Source organism: Mercenaria mercenaria, chromosome 18 (genome assembly GCF_021730395.1).
Source record: "Mercenaria mercenaria strain notata chromosome 18, MADL_Memer_1, whole genome shotgun sequence".
Classification (NCBI taxonomy): domain Eukaryota; kingdom Metazoa; phylum Mollusca; class Bivalvia; order Venerida; family Veneridae; genus Mercenaria; species Mercenaria mercenaria.
The window spans coordinates 56708206-56733832 of record NC_069378.1 but is presented as its reverse complement, the minus strand read 5'-3'; the positions used below and the strand labels follow the sequence as shown (position 1 = coordinate 56733832).

At 33.3% G+C, this 25627-nt stretch overlaps 2 protein-coding genes across 2 annotated transcripts in view; one reads left to right on the top strand and one right to left on the bottom strand.

Annotated features, from left to right (window-relative positions):
• The window catches only part of LOC123537875 (islet cell autoantigen 1-like), a 44118-nt gene extending 26682 nt beyond the window's left edge, over positions 1-17436 (top strand). The window contains exons 12-13 of the mRNA XM_053529877.1: positions 14016-14146; positions 16843-17436. Of these exons, the coding sequence (XP_053385852.1) occupies positions 14016-14146; positions 16843-16950 (239 nt within the window). The 3' untranslated portion in view covers positions 16951-17436. The remainder of the gene's footprint in view (positions 1-14015; positions 14147-16842) is intronic.
• LOC123537874 (E3 ubiquitin-protein ligase TRIM71-like) lies at positions 604-12638 on the bottom strand. Its single transcript, XM_045321761.2, has 2 exons — positions 12212-12638; positions 604-5132 (listed from the first exon to the last, which is right to left on the bottom strand). The coding sequence occupies exon 2, from the start codon at positions 5066-5068 to the stop codon at positions 2942-2944; it is 2127 nt and encodes a 708-aa protein (XP_045177696.2). The 5' UTR covers positions 5069-5132; positions 12212-12638; the 3' UTR covers positions 604-2941.
• Positions 17437-25627: the final 8191 nt, after the last annotated feature.

The following is a 25627-nucleotide window of genomic DNA, read 5'->3' as shown; positions in this document are numbered from 1 at the left end:
TATTCAAATTGGTTGCTAGAGTGGGCACAGGTAAGCAAAAGAGAGTGTGGGGCTTCTGTGGCCTAGTGGTTAAGGTCACAGATATGGAATGACTTGCATGTTACTGATACGAGTTTGGAAACTTGACTTGAGATCTAGAATTCTTTCATGTGAGGAAGCCACTAAGCTGGCTTCAGAAAGGTTGGTGGTTCTACACAGGTACCTGCCCATTCCTAAAACAATGTCCAGAGAGATACCTGGGGTCTTTGTATACCATCAAAAGCTTGAAAATTGTTCAAAATGACTTAATTTGTTATAGCATGGCTCTAAACCCAACAAAACCAAAAACTAAACAAGAGATTGCAGGGAGTTTTTAGCTGTTAAACAGTCAGTTCAGTAAATATATTTTCAAGCAGAGGGCTCAGTTTTGGGGGTGTTGATAAGAACAGTTAATAACCCAGTTCAGTAACTTGTGTCTGGTCAATATAGGTTTGTATTTGTAAAAGGGATCATCTGGCATTAGCAGTTAGGAGGCATTGCCCCTAGAATTTATCCATGTCTCGATCTGTGACTGTAAGGGATAGAATTATGCATGTACACTGTTATTTAAAAGCAAGAGGCATACTTTATGAAGTATTTTATTTTTAATCTACACAATAAATGCATTTCCTAGGAAAAATATACCGATTGATGTCATGTGTGGCATGATGAAAGTTCAGAGAAAAAGTAACCAGTGACATTAATATGTTAGTTTCATTATTGCAATTCTGCCATTAGCTGCTTTAGACAGTTTGCCTAAATTTCTTTAAAATAAAGACCCATGATTTTTAGCTCGACAATTCGAAGAATAAGTAGAGCTATCCTACTCACCACGGCGTCAGCGTCGGCATCACACCTTGGTTAAGTTTTTCGTACCAGTCCACTTTTTGACAAAGTCTTTTGAGATAAAGCTTTGAAACTTTCAACACTTATTTAGCATCACCGTGTCTAGTTATAGGCAAGAGTACATAACTCCATCAAGGATTTTGGCTGAATTATGGCCCCTTTTGACTTTGAAATCTTGGTTAAGTTTTTCATACCAGTTCATATTTTGACAAAGTCTTTTGAGATAAAGCTTTGAAACTTTCAACACTTGTTTACCATCACCATATCAAGTTATAGGCAAGAGCACATAACTCCATCAAGAATTTTGGCTGAATTATTGCCCTTTTTGACTTAGAAATCTTGGTTAAGTTTTTCGTACCAGTTCATATTTTGGCAAAGTCTTTTGAGATAAAGCTTTGAAACTTTCAACACTTGTTTACTATCACCATGACCAGTTATAGGCAAATGTACATAACTCCATCAAGAATTTTGGCTGAATTATGGCCCCTTTCTACTTAGAAATCTTGTATTAAAATAAGTTTTTCGTACCAGTTCATATTTTGTGTAAAGTGTTTGACATATGGCTTTGAAACTTTTATCACTTATTCAGTATAATAGTGTATATCTGTAGGAAAGAGTACATAACTCTATCATCTATTTTGGCTGAATAACAGCCCTTTTTGGACTTGGAAATCTGTTCTGTTTTCATACAAGTCTATGTTTTGTCAAAACTATTTGACATATAGCTTTTAAACTTTGAACACTTGTTTATCATTATGATTTCCTTCTGTAGGCAAGGGTACATAACTCTGACAACTATTTTGGCTGAATTATGGCCCTTTTTGGACTTTGAAATTGGTTCACACATTGCCATTTAGTGCAAGACTTATCAAAATCCACAAATACTGGAACATTGTCTATTTTTTTCTTTTGTCTGAATATCTATGTTAATATTTTGACCCCGTTATTCAATCAATTCTTCGAATAGTCAAGCGCGCTGTCATTAGACAGCTGTTGTTGTACTCCTACTGCATATATATTCAAGCCTGTATTTAAAAGCCAACCAAGGGAGGTAAACAGGTAAAAGGCAGATGTTTTTTGACAAGATGAAAACAGAACAAAAAGTCTTGGGAAGTTGCTAGTAGCTGATTGTCTGCTTAAGACATGTTGCTGTTTAATACATGTGGCCTCTGTTAACAGGTTCAGCTGTATTATTAATCCTGACAGTCTTCCGAGAAGTGCTTCTTTTTGTGGCTTATTTAATCTCAAAATCCAGTCTTGATTATCACCAAAAAAAAACTGGCTAAAATATTTCCTATTTCACAACTGATTTTTGGTGGTGTTAAGAACATAGGTGGAAAAGTTTGTAAAAGAAATATTATTATCACATATTCTAGTGCAAAACAGTGAAATTATTGAAATTTGTGTGGGACTATTTTTTGTGTGGATTATTTAGTTATGTCAATCCATGGGGTTAAATCCCAGTGAATAACAACATTCCTATTCATGTTATGTTCACAAGTTTAAATCAAAGAATTTAAAGACCAGTATGATAGTCATTTCAACCAGAGCCATGAAATTTCATGCCAGTGAAAAGAAATGATTTTACAGTATTCTTTGTCAGGTTCCTGCGAATTCCCTATATTATGGGTTTTTTTTCGATGGCTTAAACTAATGTTAAACATATTTTTCTTGTCTGGTCAAGTTAAAGGGAAAGATGTTCGACTGTATAAGGAAAAGTGTTTTTCCATGAAATATATGTTTTAGAAAGCCTTCTTCAGGTTAAAAAAATAACTTGCTGTAAGTGTAAGCCTCCTACTTTGTTGAAATAACACACTTTGTCATAAAATTTTGTACATTTGTCAAAAATGGCTATTAAATAGGGACTTGAATTTGTAAATTTCAGATTGTAAAGATCTATAGTTAGAATTGTTGTTTGGATTTATGTTTGCTTGCTGGGATTTAATTTCATAGATACACAGTGATGAAATCCACTAAAAATAGTCCCCCACAGATATTAATGATATCACAGTGTTATAGTAAATCTGTTTTGCATAAGTCTATCCCTATATAACATCCTTAACAGTTTTATTCATGATCATATATATTTGTATATCTTCACTTTTCCTAAAGCCTCAGTTACCACAAGGTTACCATTTTCTGTAAGAGCTAGACCCATCGGATGCCATAGTGACTCTGTCTTTGTCAGGAGAAATTTTGAAAGTTTTCCATCAGGCAGTAGCAGGTGTATCCTGTGATTTTGGTTGTCAGCTACAAATATGTAACCATAGTGATCGCAGCAAACACCATAAGGCTGAAGAACTTCGTCATTTCTCATACCATAGTGGCCATAGTTTGCGAGGTATTTCCCGTCAGGGCTGAAGACTTTTATATTTGGTGATGCGGTGTCAGTTACTATAATGTTATCTTGTGGGGTCACAGTGATGTAATAAGGGTCAACTAGGACCTTAATTCCTTTGGTGTCCTTGCCTTCAATTGTTTTGATTAATGCCCCACTTTTTGGGTCATGAACTGTTACTTGTTGTAATTGACAATCTAGAATAATAACTTCTCCCTTTGTGTTGGTAGTTATTCCCCTTGGATATTTTATTCCATCTGTGATTGTTAATGTATGCTCCCCAGTAGAAGTGAATAGCTTCACATTTTCAGCTTCATGGTCAGAGACTGCTAAATCCCCAGATTTCAGAACCGTAACATCAAATGGAGTTTCAAGCTTATTCTCCCCTTTGCCATGAATTTCCTGTTTTAACTTTCCATTTCTTTCATAAATTTTGACTTTCTTATTATCTCTGTCAACTATAACAAGTTCATCATCTTTTGTAACTGCGACACCAGTTGGCCATACTTCTTTAGTGTCAGACATACCTTCACCATTAAATTCTAGAATCAGTTCTGGTGTGTTCCGTACGTTAGGTAACATGTTGGAGATTTGAAGAGCACTGCCAGAAGCCAAACCACTCTCAGAATGTTTTAGAGGAACATGATCAATAGAAAGTTTCCCAAATACAGTTTGTATGTTCCTCAGTGTTGAGCTTCCAGGAATAAAATCAGTCTTCAGTCTTGCTGTTATACCATCCATTTGCATATGTGTAAGCTGTGTTAGCCGCTGTGTGATCTCCCTATGTAGTGTTAACACCTCCTCTGGCTTGCCGTGTTTCAACAGCTGTCTCAGATACTCTTCATTGTTTTCCAGGGAGGTTGCGGCCGTTTGGAGATTCGAACTCCTCACCTGGATTTCGCATCTCTCTGTATCACAGGCATTGTTCACAGCCTCCAGGCTGCTGGCCTTTTGTTCATCTATCATTCTGTGTAACTCATCTGCCTGTTTCTTGATGCTGTTTGTGAGTTTCTCTCTACCTCCTTCGATAGATTTTTCATAGTTAGACAGAAACTGTACGTATTTATGAATGGATGGAATTTGCTGCTGGATACCTTTTAGTAAGTTTATCATCTGGACCTCATACTTCAGGACTGCTTTATCTGCACTTGACCATTTGTGGTCGTCATGGTTACCAACTTTGCATTCTTTACATATCAGTAGTTCACATTTCTCACAGAATATGTTCAGTGGCTCATCTGCATGCTTTGTACATGTAGGTGTCTGGTATTCCCGAATGTCAGTGTCATAAAGACCTTTCTGCACTTGAGAGTAAGGAATGACCTTGTGAGTTCTTGTGACCTTTGTTCTGAAATGTGCTCCTGTGCAACCTTGACACATGTTGTCATGGCAATCCAAGCAGAGTGAACTTGCTGAAGTTATCTTGCCATCAAATTTACAATATTCACATTGCCTTTCTTTCTCATGTTTATAATCAAACATGTCACTTAGATCTTTCATAAATGTATTTGATGGAAATTCATTTGGTTTCTTATCTGTTATACCAACTTCAATCGGAGACACACAGACTGGACAGACTAGTTTCATTTTCTTTCCAGTTTTCTTCTCATCATTGGTTTCATTTTCTTCTTCATTTCCATTCACAGTCTGTAATTGGTTAGGACTTTCAGTCTGGTTCTTAGAAGATTTAGATGGCTTTTCAATTTCAGTGATTCCTTGTATGCATTTATGACAGAAAGTGTGAAGACAGGGAAGTAGTCTAGGATCTTGGTAGACTGATTTGCAGATTGAACATTTGATGAAACCAGTCTCTAAGAGTTCACTAATAGTGAGCATATTGTTATCCATAGCACCTGTACCAGACATTGTTTTGAAGAAAATGTTCCAATCATGTACTGTGTAATTTATCTTCGTACTTTAAAACCACAGCCTGAAAAGACAAGCAGATGTAAATTTAGACGCATTAAATTTTTATCTAGTTCTGACTTAGAATGTCTTAAACAGGGCACCATCTCAAAACAGTGTGATTTTATGTAAAAAGAGAAAAACCTGGTATCTAACCTAATATATCTTTGAAGTTCCAACATTCCAATACACAACAATATATTGACTGAGTTTAAGATAAATTTTCAAGAGCATGTACCTTGACTTAACAAATCTATAATCAATAAAGTAACGACTATGGATAATTAATCATTGATAAAACATGGGACATCTTCTCTCTTACGAGCAAACACCAGTTATCTATACCCTAGCAACATGGCCATCTTTAGCTATCTTGCCTTAATATGGAAATCTGCTGGGGATTTTCAAATGAATTTAAATATTTATTTTGTATTTAAGATTTTTTATGTTTATTTTTTATTCGAGATTTTTTTATCAGCTTGATTTATCTGTGCCTGTTTGATTTATTTTTAAAGTCTTAGTGAAGGTTTTTTTTTAATTGATTCATTTCTTGTAGGTATACCAGTTCTTTAAACTTTCATATTATGGACAGAATAATGATGGGAAAATTGATATATTTATTATGGTTGTCAATTTATGGGCTTAAAGTGTCTGAATATCCATTAACCTTTAGCTTGCTGGTGGCAAGTGAGTTTGCCTTTTTAGCTCGACTATACGAAGTATAAGGAGAGCTATCCTACTCGCCCCGGTGTCGGCGTCGGCGTCCTTCCGCGTCCCCACCTTGGTTAAAGTTTTGGTGCACTTTCTCTTTTTTCAACTTATCTCTGTAATTACTTGATGGATTTGATTCAAACTTGAAATACTTATTCCTCATCATCATCCACATCATCTGACATAAGGGCCATAACTCTGGCACCAATATTTCATGAATTATCCCCCCTTTTCACTTAGATTTTCAGCTTAAAGTTTTGATGCACTTTCACTCTATCTCTGTTATTACTGAATGGATTTGATTCAAACTTAAAATAGTTGTTCAACATCATCACCCACATCATATGACAGAAGGTGCATAACTCTGGCACCATTTTTAGCTCGACTATTCGAAGAATAGTCTAGCTATTCTACTCACCCCTGGCGTCGGCGTCGGCGTCGGCGTCGGCGTCGGCGTCACACCTTGGTTAAGTTTTTGCATGCAAGTACATACAGCTATCATTTAAAGGCATATAGCTTTGAAACTTATTTATTCTTTTTCTAGGTCAATTACCTACCTCTCTGGGTCAAGTCCCATAACTCTGACATGTATTTTGAGCAAATTATGCCCCCTTTTGGACTTAGAAAATTTTGGTTAAAGTTTTACATGCAAGTTACTATCTCCAAAACTAATGCAGATATTGAATTGAAACTTCACATGTGTCTTCGGGGTTATAAAACTAGTTGATAGCACCAAGTCCCATAACTCTGACCTTCATTTTGGCCAAATTATGCCCCCTTTTGGACTTAGAAAATTCTGGTTAAAGTTTTGCGTGCAAGTACATACAGCTATTACTAAAAGGCATATAGATTTGAAACTTATTTTTTCTTTTCTAGATCAATTACCTACCTCACTGGGTCAAGTCCCATAACTCTGACATGTATTTTGAGCAAATTATGCCCCCTTTTGGACTTAGAAAATTCTGGTTAAAGTTTTACATGCAAGTTACTATCTCCAAAACTAATGCAGATATTGAATTGAAACTTCACATGTGTCTTTGGGGTTATAAAACTAGTTGATAGCACCAAGTCCCATAACTCTGACCTTCATTTTGGCCAAATTATGCCCCCTTTTGGACTTAGAAAATTCTGGTTAAAGTTTTGCGTGCAAGTACATACAGCTATTACTAAAAGGCATATAGATTTGAAACTTATTTTTTCTTTTTCTAGATCAATAACCTTCCTCACTGGGTCAAGCCCCATAACTCTGACATGTATTTTGGCCAAATTATGCCCCCTTTTGGACTTAGAAAATTCTGGTTAAAGTTTGCGTGCAAGTACATACAGCTATTACTAAAAGGCATATAGATTTGAAACTTATTTTTTCTTTTTCTAGGTCAATTACCTACCTCACTGGGTCAAGTCCCATAACTCTGACACGTATTTTGGGCAAATTATACCCCCTTTTGGACTTAGAAAATTCTGGTTAAAGTTTTACATGCAAGTAACTATCTCCAAAACTACTACAGATATTAAATTGAAACTTCACATATGTCTTCGGGGTTATAAAACTAGTTGATAGCACCAAGTCCCATAACTCTGACATGTATTTTGGGCAAATTATGCCCCCTTTTGGACTTAGAAAATCCTGGTTAAAGTTTTGCGTGCAAGTACATACAGCTATTACCAAAAGGCATATAGCTTTGAAACTTATTTATTCTTTTTCAAGGTCAATTACCAACCTCACTGGGTCAAGTTCCATAACTCTTAACATGTATTTTGAGCAAATTATGCCCCCTTTTGGACTTAGAAAATTCTGGTTAAAGTTTAACATGCAAGTTACACCCCAAAAACTAATGCAATATTGAATTGAAACTTAACATTTTTTTCTTGGGTTAAAAAAAAACTTTTGAAACATCAAGTCCCAAAACCCTTGATATTATTTTAGTAAAATTATGTCCCCTTTCGAATTTAAAAACTCTTTTGATTTTAACTTTTTGGGTAAAAATTTTCCCCTGCTTCTGGCAATATTTCGAATATCAGCTTGGCTGTTTTTACGACATTTCTTGTTTCTGAATTAAATTCCCCCCTTTTTACTTAGAATTTAAAGGGTTTAAAATTTTTGGGCACTTTCACTCTACCTCTGTTATTACTAAATGGTTTTTGATTCAAATTGAATAGTTGTCAACATCATCACCCCCCATATTACACAAGGTTAACTCTGCCAATTTTTCATGAATTTTTCCCCTTTTTTATTTGGGAATTTCAGGTTAAAGTTTTATGCACTTTCATTTTATCTGTTATTACTGAATGGATCTGTTTCAAACTTAAAAATTTTCAACATCATTACCCTTATGTATAACAAGGGGTGCAAACCTTGGACCAATTTTTCTGTTATTTCCCCTTTTTTTAAATTTTAGGTTAAAGTTTTGATGCACTTTCACTCTGTCTGTTATTACTGAATGGATTTGATTCAAACTTAAAATATTGTTCAACATCATCACCCACCCCATTACGAAAGGTGCATAACTCTGGACCAATTTTTCATTAATTTTCCCCCTTTTTTACTTAAATTTGGGTTAAATTTTTGATGCACTTTTATCTGTTTTGTTTTAAAAATGGATTTGATTCAGACTTAAAAAGTTGTTCAACATCATACCCAACTATATAAACACAAGCTCATAACCTGGCGCCAATTTTTTAATAATTATCCCCCTTTTTGCTTAGGATATACTTTATATGGTTTTTTGAACATTTTATTTTACCTCTCTTTTTCTTAAAGTTAAATTTTTTGATTAGACTCAGGCTATTGTGAAATATTTTCTCCACAATTGGAGTCATTAAACACTCCTTGACAGCTCATTTTCCTCAGATGTCCCAGTTTCACTCCCCCAATCAAAATAGTCGAGCGCGCTGTCTCCTGTGACAGCTTTGTTTAAGACCGTGAGCCCAAAGGTGCAACTGATCAGGTCTGATTTTTGCTATTCGTCAGTAAATTTTATTGAACCCCCCTTTTTTTTATAAGTGGTACCCCCAGATTGAAAGGTGGATCAGTCCTTTTAAAAAATTTTTTAGGGGCGGTTAAAAGCCAAAAAGTAAAGTTGATGGTTTTTTTAAAATTTCCTTATACTTGCAGGAATACTTTCAGGGTTTTTATGATTTGGGCCAAATCTGGAAAAACAAATACATGTGTACCACAAGTTTGAATAAAATTCTATATACATGTTATAGCCCTTTTGACCATGATTAACAAGAAGTTAAAAGCAGTACTACACCTTTAACTAAAAAATTTAAAAAAAAAAAAAATTTAAAACTTTTTAAGATAATTTATTTCAGCGGAAATTTTAAAAAGTAAAATTGGGTTTAAATTTTTGTTAAGTGTATTAATAAATTTAAATTTTATAAATTGATTTGAAATAGTAAATTCTCAGAGGAGGTGTAAGTTATAAGTAGTGGGAGAAAATTTAAACCCATTGAATAAATATAACATGTAGGAAAAAATCGCTTTTTCACATTAAAATAGGAAAAAAATTACATAGAAAATATTATACCCCTGTTTTTAAAGAGAATGTTAAACCTTTGTTTTTTTTTGCTTTTTTCTTATATTAGACACCTTCACAAAGTGACAAGGTATTTTGGACACCAGCGTCCGTTTCCGCCGTGAGTCCGTCCGTGCGGTGGGGAAAATTTTTTGTTTGGGGACCACTCTATTCCAAAACTAGGTCAAGGTCAAAATATTGAAAAACCTGTGACCTCAAAGGGGCCTTATTTTTCAAGGGATCTGTATAAAAAGATCAAATGTTACTTGATGATATCTGGGTCAATTAGAAACCGGGGGTCAACTGCGGTCAAAAACTAGCCCCAGTGGGTCAAATAATAAAAAATTTCCTTGTGACCTCTCTAGATCATATTTTTCATGGGATCGCTGAAAATTGGTCAGAATGTTCATCTTGTGTATTATCGGGTTCGAAATGGGTCATGTCCGCCCAAAAAAACTAGGTCAGTAGTAAATAATAGAAAAAACCTTTGTGACCCTGTAGAGGCCATTTTTTTCATGGGATCTGCATAAAATTGGTCAGAATGTTCACTTGATTTTTTTCTAGCAAGTTCGAATGGGTAACTGCGGTCCAAAATGGTCATACTCTAAAATAGAAAATTTTGTGTTTCCCAAGGCCATATTTTTTCAGTGATCTTCAAAAAAATTGTCAGAATGTTCATTTTGATGAATCTGGGTCTTTTTCGAAACGGGGTCACTCCCACAAAAATAGTCATGGGTAAAAATAATAGAAAACCCTTGTGACCTCTCTGGAGGTCATATTTTTCATGGATCGAAAAAAATTTGGTCAGAATGTTAATCTTGATGTATCGGGTCAAATTCAAACGGGGTCAGTCGGGGCCAAAACTAGGTCGTAGTCAAAAAATAGAAAACCGTACCTCTGAGAGGCCGTTTTTTTCTGGATCTGCATAAAAATTGACAGAATGTTCATTTATGAATGTAGGTAAGTTTGAAACTGGGTCAGTGCAGCAAAAAACTAGTCATAAGCAAAAAAAGGGGAAAAAACCCCTTTGGCCCTCTGTGGGGGCCTTTTTTTTCATGGATCTCATAAAAATTTGGTTCAGAATGTTCTCTTGTGATATCTAGGTCATTTTTGAAACTGGTCACATGGGGAAACAAAAATTAGGTCAGTAGGTCAAAAATAAAAAAAAACCTTTGTGACCACTTGAGGCCTAGTTTTTCATGGGATCTGTATGAAATTTGGGTCTGAATTTTCATCTTGATGATGTCTAGGTCAGGTTTGAAACTTGGTTACTTGCGGTCAAAACTAGGTCATACGTTAAAAAAAAAAAACCTGTACCCTCTGGGGGCCAATTTTTTTCAAATCATATAAAAATTTGGGTGAAATGTTCCCCTTTGAGAATCTGGGTTTCAATACAAAACGGGCCCCACACCCTTCAAAAACTAGTTATTTGAAAATAATAAAAAAAACCTTTTGTGCCCTCTAGGGGCCATATTTTTCAATGGATTTTCATAAAAAAATTGGTCGAATTTTTATCTCGAGATATCAGGTAAATTTTCAAAAGGGGGGGTACATGAGCTCAAAAACAGGTCCTGTGTCAAAAATAGAAAAACGACTTATACCAGTTCTTGGGGGGGCAGGTAGCGATTCAGGACCATCATGGTCCTCTTGTATAAGTATGTTAAACTTCTTTCATTTTGAACCTTTAATTGAAAAGAAATTTTAAGCTCTTCACTTTTATTTTTTGTTGAAAAGGATAGCATTCAATAGAATTACGTTACGTATCACACCTATAAAGTTAGCACCTGAAGGAAACATTGCTGTGTCCACAATTTTCAACATTTTGAGAAATTTTTATCTGTCTCAAAGTTTAATACTGAACTTGTTTCTTATATCAGGGTGAAAACACAAAAGATATCATTCTGTATATATATATTTTGTTATTTTGGTAAAACCTTTTTTTTTATTTTTTCTTCAAATTCAACTAAAATTTTTTTACTTTGAAGATTGAGCAAAAATTTAAGAGAAAAATTTTTACAATGTATTCTGCACATTTTAAAGACAAAAACGGGTTCCACTCACATGTTTTTTGCATACGTACACGGAGAAAACCTGATTCAGTAACTTTTTTGTTTAATTGTCTTATGATTGACGGATTTTAATGGGAAAAAGGGTTTAAGAACAAAAAGGTTTCCCTTTTTAAAAAAAAAGTTGATTCTTTTTATGTATTTTCTAAAAAACTGTAAAATGTGTATTAAATCACATAAATCCGGGAAAAGCATAACTGTTAGGCAATTGTTTTGAAAAAAAGTCTGGAAGAAATTTCAGACCACTTTGTTTTATAAAAATCTCCCAAATTTAAAAAGGAAAAATAGACAAAAGAATTGAGCATTTTCTCTGTGTGTCGGTACCAAAGTGCGGGGGTTCGGACCCTGATAGTATTAGAAAACTGCATGTACTGCGTTTTAACCATTTAAGCTGTATGGACATTCACACTTCCTTACATAACAAAAAAATCACCGTTTCCATTTTTTGATTTAACCCCTGCAAATTTTTGTTAAAAAAAACTTTTGACTGGTCAGTAGCAAAAATATCAAGGGTGATTAAGAGTCAGTAATACAGCTGTTTAATTCTTAAGCATATTATAAAAGGCAAAAGGAAATGTATTTTATTTTTCGGCTATTTTTTTTTTCGCTGCCCAGTAAAAAATATTGTTATATCCTTAGAACAATGAAAATTATAGAAAAAAAACAAAAAAAATTGAAATTTTTATAAATACGTAAATAATAGTTTACTTTCTGATGAAATTTTTTGATGTTTTTTTTAAAATTATGTAAAAATATTAAGTTGTTCAAAAATTAAAAAAAATTTTAGAATGAAATATATCATAACTTACTGTATTAAATCATTTTCCCTGTCAATCAATAATCCTGGTTCACCTTGGAGGTACAGTATTAAAATGCCTGTTACAAATGAGCCACCAAATTTCATTAAATTTCTTTTATGACTGAAGTAAAATGAATAATGATATCAATAATTCGCCAATAATCATCAAACTTTACCATGGTGAGGTCTATTATTTGTTTTTCCTGCCTATCAATAGCTTAATTTCACTATTATAGGGAGACACGTTCCCTTCTGTATTTAACGGTAGTCGGTATAATCCATAATCCATTGTGTATATAGACGTAGGTAAAATGGGATTTTGATCTTTTCAAAGGTTTTATTTGTCGAAATACAAAAACTTGTCTCTCATAGAAAGAGTTTTATGTATTAGTGGTTTATTTCCATAATGCTGGTGTTAAGTCACATTACAGTTTTAAAAAAGGTTTCGAAATTAGCATGTTAGAGACTTGTAAATTGACCAGATAGATATATAACGTTCAATTTTAAATAAGTAAATAAAGTCTGACAAGTTTAAACAATTTTATCTTAATTTTTTGCAGTGTTGAAAAAGAAACATATAAAATACTTGCCAGATTTTTTTTCTTAATTGTAGTAGAAAATAAAAGGGGTTGAATGATTAAAGCTAGGGCCCAAGTTTGGGGAAATTTTTTTAACCCTCCTTGCCAAGAAGTAAATGACAGTAAAAAAATGATAAAGGGGTGAAAATGAAGTTAAATGTTGGTAAAAAAAAGGGAAAAATGTAAATTTTCTGCATTTTTTAAAAAACTTTTGCAACTTCATACCTTTGCAAAAATTTTTGATTATTTTTTCCCAAAAAATTTTGTCCCGTAGCACTCATTTTTGAGAGGAATTATTTTTTGCTTAAAATGTGTGGGTTAGCCCCTTAAATGAAAAAAATTCTTGTACATCCTTGGGGAAACAGAAATTTAGTTAGCTTTCGCAGCCTTTTAAAATCAACTAAAACATTGTGGTAACCTCATAATAGTGGTCGGGGGCTTTATCTAGTCCTTTCGCAACCATTTAAATACAACAAAAACACTTGTTTGGGTAACCTCAGTAAGTAGTGGTCGGGCTAGTATCTATCAGATTCTCAACCTTTAAAATATGAAAAAAACCCCCTTAGGGTATTCCTAATAGGTAGAATCGACTATGAATTGAGAACATTGTTCAAACTTCAGAAAGGTTTCTTTCTGACGTTTTTTATAATCCACACCACATTTTGAAAAGTTGTCGGGACTTTTTTTTAAGGTTTTCAGAAAAAAAGTTTTAACTTTAACTAAAACCCCCCGGCAGCCCTCCTTTAGAAAAAATCTTATAATAACTATAAAGTTTCTCTAAGCTGAAATAACTACAGATTACCTCTCCAGAACATCAACAGCTACATAAAATCAATTTTTTGTTCCATTAAAAGGTGTTGCCTACAGGGTTGCCTGTACGGGAAAATAAAAAATTTTTAAGGGACACCACAAAATTAACCAAAACAAATAGAAACAGTGCTAAATTTCAGAAATGCAGTGGAAATGAATGTATTCCCCAAGGTCGGGAGAGGGGTATTAGTTACACAGTTTTATTTTTTTTAAAAAGTGCTAGAAATCCAGGGCCACAGTTGCCAAGTGATTAAAGTCCTCAACTTCCAACCATTTGACCCTCACTGCCGTGGGTTTAAAACCTCACTTAGGGTGTAAAATTCTTTCTGTGCCTGAGATAATGCCTGGAGAAGCACCTTTGGTTCTTCCTTCTAGTAAAAAGTCGGCTGTAACTTTTGTGTCAAAAATTTAACTTACTATTTTCAGTTCCGAAAGATCTGTTGTCAGATGATCTGATTGTTGACGATTCAGAGAAAGATGATATGACGATATTGAACGAAATCCTTAACGCACCTTCTGCAGCTGGGGAGGATGATTTCTCACGAGAATGGCGGCTGGTTTGGTCATACCCACCGGACTGGTACGACACTGAGCCTGGCGAGCCAGACATTTAAAAAAACCATCGGGCTTTATGCCTTCAGTTTTACGGGATTGAACCAACAAATTATGATCTGAATTGAATGCCTCAGGGATTTATTTTTTAAACTAAATAGAAATTTTTAGCTAAAAAAATTTATAGAAAATAAAACATTAAATAACAATTTAAGCAAAGCACAGTTTTAAAAATAACTGACAACGGGTAATGACTTTTTAGTTTTTTTGTGAAATCTGGGCACGTACTCTAGTTTCCTTCTGGCCCCAGCACTTTTGTTTTTTCTTTTTCGATTGCTTAAAGCACGGATCTCCTAAAATCAGGTTTCTGAAATATAAAGTATAGTATAAGAAAGTTTTAAAAAAGGGGGGTCCAGGGATCCCATTTTTGAACTTTATTTCCTTTAGGCCCCTATAGCAGTGGAAAAGCCCCTTCCACCCCTAACCAAATGAAAATCAAGATACCCTTTTCGGCCACCCGTTGCCATGTAACATTGGTCTACGGAGCCAGGTCGCGATTTGATCCTGGGCGGGGCATAATTTTTCCCCCGGGCTTTTTATAAAGACTTGTGCTGAAATCATTAGGCCCCCCTCTGATTTATTAGGAAATTGGCAATCACTTCGAAAACAGGTTTTACTGGTACGAATCCAGAACACGGTTAGGTTAACGCCCCCGTTTCGTGACTGAAATACTGTTGAAAAAAGGGATTAAACCCAACACAACAAACAAAAAACAAACAAGAACCATTTTTTTCACCCCATGTTAACACAAGGGAAAAATTATTTTTTTTAAATCATTAACCATTAAATGATATTATTTTCACATTTTAGAATTTTGAAAAAATTTTAATAGGTAATTCATGTAAGAAAACTTTCAAAATTTGAATTATTATCATTAATGTTCAGCTTCCTTTCCAAATTTCAAAGTTAGACAGAAAGAGAACCACAGTGTTGTCTATCATATATATTAATAAAATTTTATAATCTGCGAATAATAAAATTTTGATAAACCAAAAGTTTTTTAAAGGGACAGGCATCCAGCTCAACATTAAAATCTCCACAGGAAGTATTATCAGATATAAAAAAATTGATAAACTGGTATTGTTAAAGTGGGTGTTTTAGCCCTTATCATCTGGGGGATTGATTCTGCCCCCTTGGACCCCGGGAGACATGATCACCTCACACCATCAGTGATCAGACGCCTGTTTCCCCTTCAGAGATCTTTTTTGGTAAACACCCCTTTTAACATTTATTTTATTGTCCAAATTTAAAAAATAAAAGTTCATTATAGAAATAAAGCAGGTAAAGGGTTTAAAATGTATGATAAAACACTTCTTGGAAATTTATTATTATTACTTAAAGGCATTGTTTTTATTTTAGAAAAAGGTTTCCAAGTGCATAATCATTTAAAATTCTTTCTTGGGAAATTTTTAAAAGACGCCATTTCTAAATTAAGAAAAAAATTAAATTGATCTTTTAGAATTGATTTAAATTGATTGTTTCGAATTGATTTAAATTAATCTTTTAGTATTGATTTAAACTGGTATTTTAATGTAGCAACCCTAGTTGTTATATTTTATAGGACCTGGGGTAAATTTTTGATCAAAAAACAGTTCTTTTTAACATTTTTTGTCCTGTCTTATTTTAAAAAATCCACGACTGTTCTAGTCCTTTGGGCACCAGACAAAACCCAAACAACGAAGGGGAGAAACCGCCCAAACAAATGGGGGGGTAGGCCAAAAAACCCAAAAAGGTAATCAACAACCAGTCTTCAAAAACTGTGAAATCATTTAAATTCGGGGGACTAATTTTCAGATTTTGTGGTTGATCAATCCACAAATTTAAAACCCAAGAACAGTAAAATTCCCCTTTATTTATGTTCAAAAGCTAAAACACAATTCATATTTTACAAATTTTTTCTGTTTTTTTGTCAAAACCACAAAATTTTTAAAGATTTTACAGTAGTCCCCCAAAAAGAGAAACGACAGTGACCACTTACTGTTAAGACAACATATTTGTGACCCTTTTTAGTATATTTCCCTCTGTTTAGTAATTTTAATATCTGCATTCACATCAGTCAGTATGGTATTGTTGGGCAAAGCAAAACCTTTCTTGTTTCTGAAAACATACCCAAGTTTAAATGGGACTCTTTTATCAGTTCTTCAAATGCGTCTAGAGAATTCTTTTAAAAAAAGCCCGCCCTTAGCCTAGGGGGGCGTTGATCTATGGGGTTGCAGGGTTCGAGTTCGAACCCCGGTGGGGGTATGTTTCCCCGGGGCCATTTGATAAAAGACATTGTGTCTGAAATCATTTGTCCCCCTCCTCGAAAATTTCAGTAGGGAAGTGGCAGTTTCTTGCGGAAACAGGTTTTTACGGGCGAAACCAGGAACACTGGTTAGGTTTAATGCCCCCCAGTTCATGACTGAAACAGGTTTTAAAACGGGATTTAAACCCAAAACAAACAACAAACAAATCTTTTTAAAATAAATAACGATTAAGGCGGGGGGAAAAAACCTCTGTTTATAAAAAATCGCTTTGATATGCTGTGTCTTTTAAATTTAAAAACTAGTAATACTAAGTTAATTGTAAAATTTTTTTCCTGAAGAACAACTATTTAAAGTGAAGTTGACAATGGTTTAAATTTTTTTTATCTATTTTTAAGGGACAAAGTTGCATTCAGCATGGTTTAATCTGTTTTCCGTTAGACCCCTCTGATCCTGATGCCGTTGGCAAGAAAGTTGAACAAACAGATGAAGCTTGTATGGGATAAATGTTAAATAGGACATACAAAGTCATACGTATAAATAACTTAAAGAGTAACAGTGATCTTATTGTGGGGACAAAAATAAAAAAGTACATGACACTGATTAGCTACTGTTATATTATGGGGACCAAAGATCTGGATAGAAATAATAAATGTCGCATTCATCCTTCAGCTTGATATATACACATGAAATTCCATTCTGTAAATATCGTTGTGTTGTTGGTAACAGTTATGAGGGTACGTAATGTATATTCTGTACAATTGTGTGTTAGGGACGTAACTAACAGCAATTTTCTGCTGAACGAAATAATTACTGCCAATAGGGTAATTTTTGCAAATGCTTTTTTTAGCGACTTCATGGTTAACAGTCGTATTCACAATGTTTAGAATTCACAAAATGTGAATATTTGTGTTTATTAGGACATGATTCAGGGCCTCCATGGCTGATTGGTTAAGGTTTTTCGCTTTGAATCACTTGCCCCTCACCAATGGGGGGTTTTTGGGCCCCACTCGGGGGTTTTTAATTCTTCTATGAGACAGCCTCCAGAGGCTTTCGGAAGGTGGTGGTTTACCAGTGCCTGCCCCGTGATGAAATAATGCATGGGGTGACACCTGGGGACTTCTTCCAACACCAAAGCTGGAAAATTGCCATACACCTATAACTGTGTCTGTGCAATGTTTAAACCATCAAAAACAGAAAAAGGACATGATTCAGACTGATAGTTATGAATATTTTGAATTCGTGAGTAGCAATATTCACAAATACTGGTGAAAATAAAACCATGACGAATGTTTCCCCAACTGTATAATAATTTTTTTCATCATAAAATTATTCGGCTGTCAGTAACAAATTTTATTGGGTTTTTGGATTATAGGGAATGATTTGAATTGTTAGTTTGTAAAATTGTGTTCGGGGCCCAAAAATTTCAATAAAAAGTGACCTAATCATATTGAAAAGGCCAATTTATATTAATTTCCAAAAATTTGGGGTCGAAAAATTTATTTAAGGATATATTTAATGAGTGGACCCGTTTTAGTAATTATTCTCTTAATTTGGTTTTTTCTGTTTTTGTTTCGGATATTCTGACTGGGTTGTTTAAAATAAGTACAGGAAAAAAAAAAAGAAAAACGGTAAAAGATTTCATAATTCCTAAAATTGCTGAACGCCCTTTCATTCCTTACTGTAAAAATTACTCATACATACATGTGTCTGGTTAACAAATATGTTTTGAGAACCAAAGTACAGAACATTTTTTCATATGAGGGAAATCACCGCTGGTTATGGAAAGGGAGTGACTCTAACCCTGCCTGGTCCCGCTCGGTGAAATAAGCACGAGGGACAACTTGAGTCTTCCTCCCCATCGAAGCTGGAGAATTGCCCTAGACCTATTCTATAAAGGTGCAATGTTTTTTTAAAACCCCCAATAAAAAAAAGTAACAGTGTTTTGTTTTTAAAAATTTTTTGAAGTTGGTTTTCGTTAATAATTCCCTTTAGAGGTTGTTCCAAAGATACTGAAGTTTTTTGAGGGGGTCAATGTGGTGTAGGTTTTAAAATTGACTATAAAATTTTATTTGGGATCAAAATTGTTTTTGATAGTGGTCTGTGGGTGTAAAAAATGTAATTTCATCAAAGTCTTTAAATTACATGATAATTTCTTTGTTAAAGCTTGGACTTTCAGGTTATCTTTTTTACCCAAGTTTTTGTCTTCGTAGGAGACTGTTATGGTATTGTATTAATGACCTTTTAAAAAAGTTGTTACATGAATTTGCTTAACAAGGGAGATCTGAACACAAAATGTTGCATTTTTCTTAATTGGTTTTAAATTTTGTCCTAATTATTGCTCTTCTTTTTAAATGGTACAAATGGCAAAATAATAAGCCACTTTAGATGTAAAAGTTTTTTGTAGTGCAATTTAACTGTCCATTTTCAACATTTATTTTTCCTGTATATTTCATTTATGTTTAAAAATGCTAGTGATGTCAACAGACTGTCTAACGCAATCTTAATTATGTTGAAAAACAAGGTTACATGGAACAAAGCCTAGTTAACAAGCCAATAGTATAATATATAGAACATAATGCATATTATGTATATGGTGTAATGCTTTAATGTATTGTTTTACTGTCCTCTGTGAAATCCCTTAAATAAGGTTGTTTTGTGAGAGTTACTTTCATTTTACATTTTTAATTCAAAAAATCAAAGCTTTTAAGCAGTCCAGAAAAAAAAAATAATTTATTTAAAAAAACAGCCCGGGAAAAGACCCCATTCCCCAAATCCTGAAAAAACTGGTTTTGAAAATAAGCGTCCGAAGATAAACCAATTTCACTACACAAAAAAGTCTCTAAAAATTTTCCGCACTCGAAATAAGCCACCATTTTTTGTATATAAAAGTATCAAAAAAATTTGTTAGGACACCCTACAAATAGCAAAAGTTAACGCAGTATACATGCAAATTTTTTTTCCACACGTAAAAGCAAAAACATACTTTGGAATAAAAAAAACTTTAAAAAAGCAAGTAAACGATTTTTAAAAACCTTTGGGCCCAAATTAAAAAATTTAAAACAATAAAATTCCGGGGCTCAAAACCTTTCACTCTTCTTAATTAAAATTCCGGTCTTTATAACACAATGTAGGTTTTTCACTATTTTTAAGTTTTTATACTTTTTGGGTTTTTTAAATCATAGGTGCATTTTTGTTTGTTAGGCCAGACAAAAACTTTTAAAGGGAAAAATTTTTCTGTTTGCATCGGATTTTTCATAAGAAATTGTTTAAAAAATGGGTTGTCAGAAGTAAAGATTTACTGACTCGATGTTTTTTTAAAAACAAAAATTGACACTGTATTTTAAATTTTTGGGACTCAAAAAAATCCGGGGTTTAAAAAACCCTAACTGAATGTATGTACTCAAAATTTTTTTTCCGACTCAAAAAAATGGGCTTGAAATAACCAAAATCCTACGAAAAATTTAAAGTAAACCAACTTTTTTCGAGATTTAGGGGATATTTTTGTTAATTGTAGGCTGGTGCAAGCGATATTTTACTTCTGTTATATATTGGTTGATAATCTCAGAGTTTTGTTACTTATAACTGTTCAAATGGTTGTGTTGAAATGGATTACTTTACATAAACTGTGTAATTATTTACATAATTATTTTATATTGTAAAATGTTTGAAGGATGAAATTTATTATACATTTTATTATATGTGAATAATCTAGATTTTTTTTTAGATATTTTACACTTTTTTTGAAGAAAAAATAAGTTGAGGGGGTAAATGGGAAAACAATATAAATTAATTAAATAAAGATAACAACAATTTTCAACAGCCCCGATCACCATAAATATGTAATTTTTAAAACTGTACTTAATATTTTGTATAAATGATAAAAATACATTGTTTCTACAGTTTTTTTTTAGAATTTGTGAGGCCCAAAGAATTCTTCTCAAAATACTAAAAAACCGTGATTCAGTAAACTTACATAGTTTTATTTTTGCTAATTTTTGCAAAAAAGAACAACAAATTTCAAATTCTACTTTAATTTAAGTTGCATTTAAAACAGCAAGATTACCCCATGTAACCATGAATTACCCGGTATTGTTTTCTTTTAAAAGCTTTTTGCTTACTAATTAAAATTTGAGAAACAAAGACATGTGAAAATTTTCCCCAAACACAATCATTTGCTTTTTTATTAAACTTTCCCGACCCTTTTTCTGTTAAGAAAATTTAAATAAGGGTTTTAACTAGTCATTTGTGACCCTTTTTTGTTCGTCTCAGTAACAGAATCTTCTCAATTTTTCCCTTATGTTTTTTTCTTGAGATATTTTTTTTCCATGAAATTTACCTGAATTTTTAAGTTTAGGTTGTTTCTCTAAGAATTGACCCAATTATAAGTTAGTAAAAAACCAAGTGAAATTGCAATGATAATAGTGAGGTTTGGGAAAACTGCCCGGTTTTCGGTTTAGGAAAATTTTTTAACTTTTTAGAAACCAAAAGTGTAAAAACAAAACAAAAATGGTCCCAAAAAAAAGTAAAAAGAGGAAAATTGTCTGAAGTTTTGATACCAACCACTACCAGCCAAGCCAAGCGAAAAAAACAACTATATTTTTGATAAAAACCCATGTGAAAATGAAATGATACTTTTTTTTTTCATTTGAGAGGTAAATTTTTGCTTTATGGCATTTTCAACTTGCTTTTCAAATAAATTTTTGCCCTACTTTCAACAAGATTTTGCAATAACTGAAAAAAAGCATTTAGCTCACCCCTGAAAAAAATTGATGCAATAATTCGCGTACAACTTTTTTTCACCCCAAATTTTTAAAACCAGTTTCTGGGGAGGATGAGAATTTCATTGACTTTTAAAAAATTAAAGTTTTTCCATTGTCCATTTTTATTAATTTTGATAGGTACATGTACCTCAAAAGTAAAAATCCCATTTAAAAATTTTAAAAACATTGACTTTAAAAAAAACTTTTCCCTTTTTTTTATGTATAACATTTTTAGTTGATTAGAATATTTGAAAAAAAATTTATTTATTTTTAAACCCAAATGCATAGTATTGCTAAAATACAAACTTGTTAAATTTTTGTTTAAAAAAACTTTTTCAGAATTTGTTAACTTTGTTAAGATGGTTTTTGTGTCTATATACTTTAATATTTTAAATGTTTTTAGAAAAAAATCCTTCTTTGGGCTAAAACAGGGATAAGCTCTTTTTCCCGTTTTGGGCACTCCGATCAAATTTTTATGTAGTTTTTTGTTTTGAAGTACTTTTTTTAATTCTTTGGGTTTATTCTCCAAAAAACCAGGGCTTTTTTTATTTATCAAAATTTTAAATTGATTAAACAAAGGGAAGGATTTCCTTGTCCAAAAATTTATTTTTTCTGTAAAATTTGAGCTGCCCATGAGAAAACAAAATTTTGGGTTTGCGACCCATAGACCAACCACCTGCCATCCGTGCAGTTTTGTGGCCATGCTGTTCACTTTTAAACCCTTTTAATTGGAGAAAGGTTTTGCGAACACATGGACCTGACCAACTGCGTGGATGCGCAGGCTGGGGGACCATGCTGGTCGCAAACCCCTGTTGGTTTTTTCATGCTGGCTCAAATTTTTTAATTATTGTGTAAAGGAAAATGGTGCATTTTTTGAGCAAAATTTTTTCCCTTAAATTCAAGACCACAATCTTCTCCGATAAAGGGGCCACATCACAGTGCACGGGTAATAACTTTATTTGTTGTATAATGATAATTCACTAGATACAAGATACAAGAATCTTTATTTTACGTCGGATAAAGTATATCAGAAAACATTAGCTCATGAGCATTTCCCCCCAAAAAAAAAAACGGGGAAAAAACAAATAAAAGTGGCTAAAAAGAAAAATAAGGGGAAAATTAGGGATATTAAAACATGAATTAAATGAAAGCAATTAAGAATGACATGGTTAAAAATGATTATAATTCAAACTTACCGGTACATACATAGCACATATAAGCACAAACCTGTAAAAAAAATAAGTACATAAGTAAAAGGGAAATGTAAAAATACACTACATAGTGAGTTTATTGAAAAGAAGGTGCTAATTTTGGCAATAGCTATATATAAAAGACAAGCTTCTTTGCCTGTGTAAGTTTGAAGATACTAACATTACTGAACCTTTTAATGCAAATACACACTTTAAAATGACATCAAGTCCCGGAAATGTACATGTCTCTTTGGTAAAAAAAAAAATGACTGTTCCTGTTCTTTAGTAACATATGTTTAAGAATGAACATGAAATGTTAAACAATTTGTCAATTCAGGATTTATCCTGATCAATGAAATATATATATTTATATTGTATAATCCTAGGCTTCTATGGGAAAATTGTCTTTCTGTTAAAGAGGTTGTTAGAACATATATGAACATTAGAAATGTGTGATTGTTATATATTTATATACATATTTTCGAATTCCAGTTTGCATCTGTGTTCGATAGAGAAATCTCAGTATAAATATTTACTTCAGAGCTTTATTTGCAATGCATTTGTTTTTTTCATATATTTTCTTTGTTTTTACAAGATATTTTATGTATATTACTATTAGTTGTTGTAATTCTTGTTCAGTCCCATTTTGTCTGAATCCTTTCCATATCTTAAGAACTGCAGTTTAAAAACAGGATTTTTAATAAGTTTCATTGGCGAAAACTTGCAAACGTTGTAAAAATTATATGATTTAATGCTTTGAAAGTTTTTGCTTTAATCTTTTCCCAAAGTCTTTGAAAGATACAAAAAGTAAGATGTGTAAAAAGCAATTTCAGCAGATCTTTAGTTGGTATTAAAATACCACAGATTATATTTTTGAATATGAAATAAGTTGTATTAGCCCAATATCTTTCTTTGTAGTAAAAGTCCAGATGATCTGAAAATTATGCCAGCTGTTATAGTGCAAGTCTGAATAATTTGAAAATTATCTCATTGCTTTATTTTTGAAGCCTAGATAATCTATTAATCTATAAATAGTAGGAGTCCAGATAATCTGAAAATTATCTCATTTATTAATACAATGTAGTAGGTGTCCATGTATTCTGAAAATTATCTCATCTTTTGATAGTGTAGTTCCAGCAGATAATCTGAAAATTATCTCATCTATTTGTTTTACCAGTGTAATAACAATTGTGGCATTGATTAAGCAATTTGTTACATAAAAATAACACTTTCGCTTTATCTTTAGTAGATCTTTAGTCTGTCTAAAATATAAAATGACTGGACATTTTATCATGGAATACAATATTTAATTGAATGTGGAAAGTACATAGACATTCCTTGAGTGGGCAATAGGTTTTCAGATAAAATATAACATTCTGATTGTTGTTAGGTTATTCCATGTTTTTTTTTGTTTATTATTTTGTCTTTATTAGTTTTATTTACATTCCAGTTAGGTATGCATTATGTATGTCAAATGTTACTAAAGGGTGTTTATTTTCTGTTGTGCATGGAAATTTAACTTGTACAATTTCTGTTGTTATAGTGACCATTTTGAACTTACGTAATGATATTAAATTATGGAAAAATATTGAAACTGCTTTCACATTTATGTATGCTCCTCCCATTCCATCCTCCTCATATAAGAATTTGAATGCATATGAACTCCTTCCTTTAAAGGAAGACTTTAGCTAAATTAAATGTACTGTAGCTCCACATTCTGCTACCCATAGAGTCAATGTTTAGATGGGGCAGAAACTATGACTAATAATTCTGGAGATGTCCTAAGAGATTGACTGGCACTTAGCCCGAAATAAAGTTTGGGCCATCCTTTTGACATTGTTGAATACCTTCAGCAAGATGTTTACATCAGATGGTATACAAAGTACCATAAAGGTGCACGATTGTGTAAGTTGTAAGAATAATGTGGGGTGCAAAATACACAATATAAAAACACCCATGGTAGTTAATCTCCCAAATATACATACAAAATGCTGTTATAATGGAGTATCAGACATGTGTTAAGAAACTCAAGCTAGGTAGTTAGACACAGTGTACTTCCAAAACGCTGTTGTAGTAGAATATCACGCATCACGTGATTCAAGGTACGGGCTAGGTAGTTGGACACCAAGTATACTTACAAAATACTGTTACAGTGGAGTATCACGCATCACGTGATTCAAGGTACGGGCTAGGTAGTTGGACACTAAGTATACTTACAAAATACTGTTATAGTGGAGTATCACGCACCACATGATTCAAGTACTTGCTAGGTAGTTGGACACCAAGTATACTTACAAAATACTGTTACAGTGGAGTATCACGCATCACGTGATTCAAGGTACGGGCTAGGTAGTTGGACACCAAGTGTACTTACAAAATGCTGTTGTAGCAGAATATCACGCATCACAAGATTCAAGGTACGGGCTAGGTAGTTGGACACCAAGTGTACTTGCAAATGCTGTTACAGTGGAATATCACGCATCACATGATTCAAGGTACGGGCTAGGTAGTTGGACACCAAGTGTACAAATTTGCAAATGCTGTTACAGTGGAGTATCACGCATCACGTGATTCAAGGTACGGGCTAAGTAGTTGGACACTAAATATACTTACAAAAGGCTGTTATAGAAGAGTATCACGCATCACGTGATTCAAGGTACGGGCTAAGTAGTTGGACACTAAATATACTTACAAAAGACTGTTATAGAAGAGTATCGCGCATCACGTGATTCAATGTACGGGCTAAGTAGTTGGACACTAAATATACTTACAAAAGACTGTTATAGTAGAGTATCACGCATCACATGATTCAAGGTACGGGCTAGGTAGTTGGACACTAAATATACTTACAAAAGGCTGTTATTGTAAAGTATCACGCATCACGTGATTCAAGGTACGGGCTAGGTAGTTGGACACCGAATATATTTACAAAAGACTGTTATAGATGAGTATTACGCATCACGTGATTCAAGGAACGGGGTAGGTAGTTGGACACTAAATACACTTACAAAAGGCTGTTATTGTAGAGTATCACGTATCGCATGATTCAAGGTACGGGCTAGGTAGTTGGACACCAAATATATTTACAAAAGACTGTTATAGATGAGTATCACGCATCACGTGATTCAAGGTACGGGCTAGGACACCAAATATACGTACAAAAGGCTGTTATAGTAAAGTATCACGCATCGCGTGATTCAAGGTACGAGCTAGGTAGTTGGACACCAGAT